Source organism: Wasmannia auropunctata, unplaced genomic scaffold (assembly GCF_000956235.1).
Source record: "Wasmannia auropunctata unplaced genomic scaffold, wasmannia.A_1.0 LD336049.1, whole genome shotgun sequence".
Classification (NCBI taxonomy): Eukaryota; Metazoa; Arthropoda; class Insecta; order Hymenoptera; family Formicidae; genus Wasmannia; species Wasmannia auropunctata.
The window spans coordinates 308390-313704 of NW_012026841.1; the positions used below are offsets into that span (position 1 = coordinate 308390).

Sequence of the window (5315 nt, forward strand, 5' to 3'; positions counted from 1 at the left end):
CTATATTAACGTTCTAAAAATAAGATTTTTAATACGATACACACCGCTCGATAGAGCAAGAAAATAATTGATATACTTCCTGTTCAAAAGTAATTCATGCTTATTTAAAATTGATAAGTCGAATTGTTTGACTGAATTTTTTCTGTTAATAAAATTTTCAGGAACCAATTCAAATTTTAACGGTAGACTTTTCTATCAGTTTGTAATCGATTTTTTTCTTTACTTGAATTCAAAATGTCGAATGCACGATAACAAAACATAGATAACAAAATGTTACCTACGTTTTGTTATCGTTAATTTTAAACGATGCAACCTTGATTCCATAAAATTTTAATTTAAAATTTGAAGATCACAAGATATTATATCAATATTACGGAAAGTGTTCCTCGGGAGAAAAGTCAATTGCAAAACAGTCGACAAATATACTTGCAAGTTCAAGTCCACTGCCGCAAGAATATCCCGTGCCTACATGAATTTTATCTCTTCCGCTTTGCCAAGGAGAACACTGCCAACTGTGCTCGTTAACGTTAGAAAACGTTAGAAAAGTAGACTCTATACCATGAAATCAAATTCGTCGAAAATTCGAAAATTCACATCTTTATTTCTATTTGAGATATACCGGAATCGACACGAGATTCGCATAAAAAAATTAGAAATTGACGTACACGGAAGAGAACAAGGCATGGAAGAGACCAGACGAAGGGAGACAAGCGGAGAGAGAGAGAGAGAGAGAGAGAGAGAGAGAGAGACAGAGCGTTTTGAAACGGTACGCATTTCGTCACGCTAGCGTGTGTGCATCGCATACGTGCGTCGTCGTAAATGCAGTCGTCCAAGAGGGACCGAGACAGAGGCAGAAGGAGGAAGAAGAGGAAAAAGGAGGAGGGTGACCGAGGGAGACGAGGAGGGCCTCGACGTCGTCGTCAGCGCGTCGCGAGAGACCTTGGCGGCCCGAAGAGCGTTACCATTTTCGCGGGGCGTATAGTAGCGGATCGACGCAGGTGTGGACCGATCGCGTGGTGCCCATAGGCCACCGCAGGGAACGCGAGTACACAGGCGCAGGGTGGGGCACGCGAAAGGGCGCGGGCGTTTCTCTTCACGCGGGGTGGAAAAAAAAAGGAGGCCGAAGGTGCGGACGGAGTTCGATCGTCAAGAATCAACCTCGGAGCCGACGAATCGTGGGAACAATTTGTCCGATGGTGACGGTGACGGCTACGCTAAGTATCGATTCGCATCGTTAAATATCTGACGCTAAATGCCCTGCAGGATCCGATCCTGACGTCTTTCGAACCATAGAATTTTTCCGTTAAATTATTTTCTAGAACGGTACCGTTCATAGACTACGGAAAATTGTGACTCTCCGAAATTCGTCGACCAACGCAATCAACTGACAATGCTCGTCTGCGAATAATTCAGAAATGTATCATTATTAACAAAGGTAAGAGGAGATTATTTGACGTTAATAATTAGAGTTTCTAATATCGTTCATTTAAAATTAAAATATCTCGTCATCATCAATATCTAATTATCTAATATTTAATTATCGGAAATAATTATCAGGAGGGCTTACTATATAGAAAGAAGAAGAGCACTGCAACAGTAGGTTAACTCATATTTTGTACAATGGAGAAAATAAACTCTCAAGTTAAAGTAATAAACTATATAGAATTTATTTTCTCTGCGGTTTAATAAAATTATATAAAATGTAGGTTAGTCCACTGTTGCAGCAAATCCTTTGATTTGCTTAATTAATTAAATAAAATGCAATTTTTTCAAAATAATTATACCTGTCCTATATGTAATAATAAATCTTACGGATATACAAAGAGAGGTGGTCACGCGAACGTGACATCTCTCTCAACATCTCTTTCCCATCGGTGTTCGGACCTCGCGAACAAAAATTCACTGTCAGCCACCCCCACTCGTCCGCGTCGCGTATTATGCGTCACCCTGTATTACGCGTCTAGTTTTATGCCAAACTAGAGCGCGCGGTGCTAAAGATAGGTCGTTGCAGGCAGGAATCGCGGTGTGCATCCATTACCGGCGCAGGGAACAAGGGCGACCTTGGCCTTACGAGCTTATATAATGAGGAAGCGGCCGATTCGCGAGCTCAGTCGTTTTGACGCGATATGCGAGCCGATCGCGATCTGCCGGAACGAAGCGTGCCATTTCCGGATGCATTTCTCTTTCGCTCTCCTCGCATCGCTCGCGCCGCATCTCTGTATCGATTTCGACGCGAAAATAGCGTCAACAGAACGCTCCTCGCGTTTATTGCGAGAGAACAAATTGCAATCGCCGATGCACTACTAAAGTGTCTAGCGTGTGTTTTCCACGCCAACGCAGGAGCATTTGTTTTTTGTTCGGACGCAAAAACGTCTAGTTTTTCCACGCAGTTATAAGCCGGTTAATTGAAAACTGAAAACTTCGGTTCGAAATTTTTTTTCCCGCCCTTTGCCGCGAAATTAATTTTCGTCCCCGTTGCGATCGGAGGCCGCTTCACGCGACGCTGGAAACTTCCACGAGGTCGTTACTTGAAAAAAAAAAATGAGAGCGACACCGCTCGAGATGGTAGTCGCGCGATCGGAAAAATATAAGTGCCATTAAAGGAGCGCGCGCGCCGCGCTGCGACCGATCGACTGACCGGCGGTCCGCGGTGGGGATCTCGGCTGCCGCCGTCGTCGTCGGAAAATCAACGTCTCTTCTTGGCAGAAACGGAGGTAGCCCGTGGGTGGCGGCGGCACGACAGACAGAAGTCGCCGAGGCTCTTCCGCTTTTTTGACAGATGCGAGCGTCAGTGCCGCGCGACGCGTCGTAGTGCCCGTCGAGTGAGAAGATCAAAGCATTGTTTACGACTTGTTTACGCAGTGCTTCGCTCGTTCGCGGTGAGTTACTTCGAAACGCGATTGCAACGAGATGCAGATGCGTATTGACGTTCTGGAAATTTTGTCACGATTAGCAATTTTTTTTTAAAATTATTAGTTACTTTACGAAAAAAGAAAGAAATACTTGGATTTAGAATCTCAAATTTTCTCTGAGTCAACTCAGTCTCTTTCTCACAATTACACATTACATATTGCGAGTTCTAAATTCTAATGGTATTTGTATTTCGTAAACTTTACGCAACTGCGTACACACACGATGCTGTCAAATAATAACAACGAATGAATAAAATTGGAAAAAGGATTCGATAGAGCTGATTTCGTATCGAGTGTTAAAAGCGTCTGTTAAAAAGCAAACTTTAGTGCGGCCTTGAAAATTCTTTATTATGGTCACGCGTCCGCGAGATCGCATCTGCTACGCAGACCGAGCCCATTAGATATGCAAAAAAAAATCTATTCGACTCTTTTGGTTTGCTCCGTGCAAACGACGTTACGTCAAGCTCGTTATAGAGACGAAATATCTTCCGGCGAAGAGGAGGGTACGGAGTGTTGCTTCGAGCACGTATCACTTTGTAACGACATCGAGCGTGCGTCAAACGCAGCGTAATTCCGACGAAACGGAAATTTGGCATTACCCATGCACTCAATGCATCAACACTTTAGGTCCGTGTTTATTCGCCGACCGTGAGGTCATCGCAGAAACTTGTCATAACTGGTGCAATACGCAAATAAAGCAAACGCATGATAATTTATTGCCAGTCGCTCGAATATTATCTCATGCGCGATCCTTTATTATTCCTCGGCATATTTTAGATATTCAAGATATTAATCCGTCTCGCGTGTTTCTAGGGCTGAAACGATTCCGGCGAGCCACAAAGTGAGCGGGGATTACGCAATACCAGCACGAGTTCCCAGGTAGAGGGATGTCCACTACACCTCTAAATATCATGAAAGCATCCATATGTCGCTTTGAATACTGAGTATATTTCTGTACCAATTGCTAAATAATGTAATAATCAATTAGTATAGCAATTACAGTTTTACGATATTTATTAATCGCAAATTACAGTCACGCACACATACACAATCGCATACGATATTGATTTATATTGACATTTTATGTAACATTAATTGCCATTTATTAAGTGACGTATTTATTTCATGTTTACCGAGAGTTTAAGTATAATTTCGAAAATAACCCGTCGATAAAAGCGTTAAAAGCGTTTCCTTCTCCAGGTGACCCACTGGCACTGCCACGAGGAAGGATGGTCAATTTATTACTACTTTGGGCGTTGGTCGGCCTAATTGGCCGAGTGCACGGCAAATGCAGCTTAGAACCGATCGCCGACAACGAGCGGTCGATCGCCTACGCGTGCATCCACAGCGACCTAGGTGACCTCGACGGGCTGTCCAGCGAGACCGAGTGGATCGAGTTCTCGGTGTCGCGCTTCCAGACGATCCCCGACGACGCGTTCCGCCGATTCCCGAATCTACGCCGCCTGTCTTTCTACAACTGCCACGTGAATCTAATCGAATCCGCGGCGTTTCGCGGCCTGCAACGACTCGACTGGCTGATATTCCACGGCACGAGGATTCACGCGGTGAGGTCCGCGTGGTTCGACCACCTGCCGAATCTCAGACGATTGATTCTGGACAGGTATAATTTTTTTTACGATATAATTATGAACTTGGCAAAATTCAAATTTTGGCAAAAAAAAAAGAATGAAAAATATCAAGAGAATATGAATAGAAATTCGAAAATCAAGAAACTGTAACTTTTTCAACATTATAGTTCTATGAAAAATGCATCATAAAATAATGATGCTACAGAAATTATTAATTATATTATTATCAGTTAAGGATCTTTGGTTTCATTTTACCCGTGGCAGTTGACGCCACATCCGTGATTCATGCAAAATGTCATCGACAATATTGTCTTGCTATTATATGTATGTCATCAAATTCGAGGACATCGATAGATCGAGGCCACGTGCAGCGGCTTATGTAAAGCATCCGACAGTTATACATTCGGTAATGTCAATAACCCAGTTACTCGTTGCACCGTGATGTCATTCGATGTTCGAATATCAACGATTATAGGCGCTAAATATGCGATTAACGGAGATCGCGGAGTTAAAGCTCTGCAGTGCCTGCCAAAAATTTGCGTCAAACCATCAAAAGAATCTCGGAATCCGAAGAGCCGTATATTCCATTAAAAAAAATATTACTAACTGCAATGCTGAGAGTCTTAATTATTGGGATCTTTAACGCCTCCCGTTACGATCCTCCTGAAAGTGAAAAACTTAAATTCTTAAGATACGAGACTCTTGAATTTTGAGACTCAAAGAGTCCTAATATTTTTATTATTCCTAAATATTTTTATCAATCCTAATATTATTATTTCTTCAGTTTTCGAACTTCGAGATTCTTCACCCCCCC

General features: G+C 42.7%; 1 protein-coding gene across 4 annotated transcripts in view; it reads left to right on the plus strand.

Moving 5' to 3' along the window:
• Positions 1-974: 974 nt before the first annotated feature.
• LOC105451594 (slit homolog 3 protein-like) overlaps positions 975-5315 on the plus strand; it is a 10334-nt gene continuing 5993 nt past the window's right edge. Inside the window, exons 1-4 of one of the 4 annotated variants that reach the window (XM_011692151.1) lie at positions 975-1218; positions 1320-1435; positions 3726-3856; positions 4113-4533. In XM_011692151.1, the coding sequence (XP_011690453.1) occupies positions 4142-4533 (392 nt within the window). In that variant the 5' untranslated portion in view covers positions 975-1218; positions 1320-1435; positions 3726-3856; positions 4113-4141. Of the gene's footprint in view, positions 1436-1837; positions 2880-3725; positions 3857-4112; positions 4534-5315 lie in introns of those variants that run through there. The other 3 variants (XM_011692149.1, XM_011692150.1, XM_011692152.1) reach the window with 3 other exon arrangements.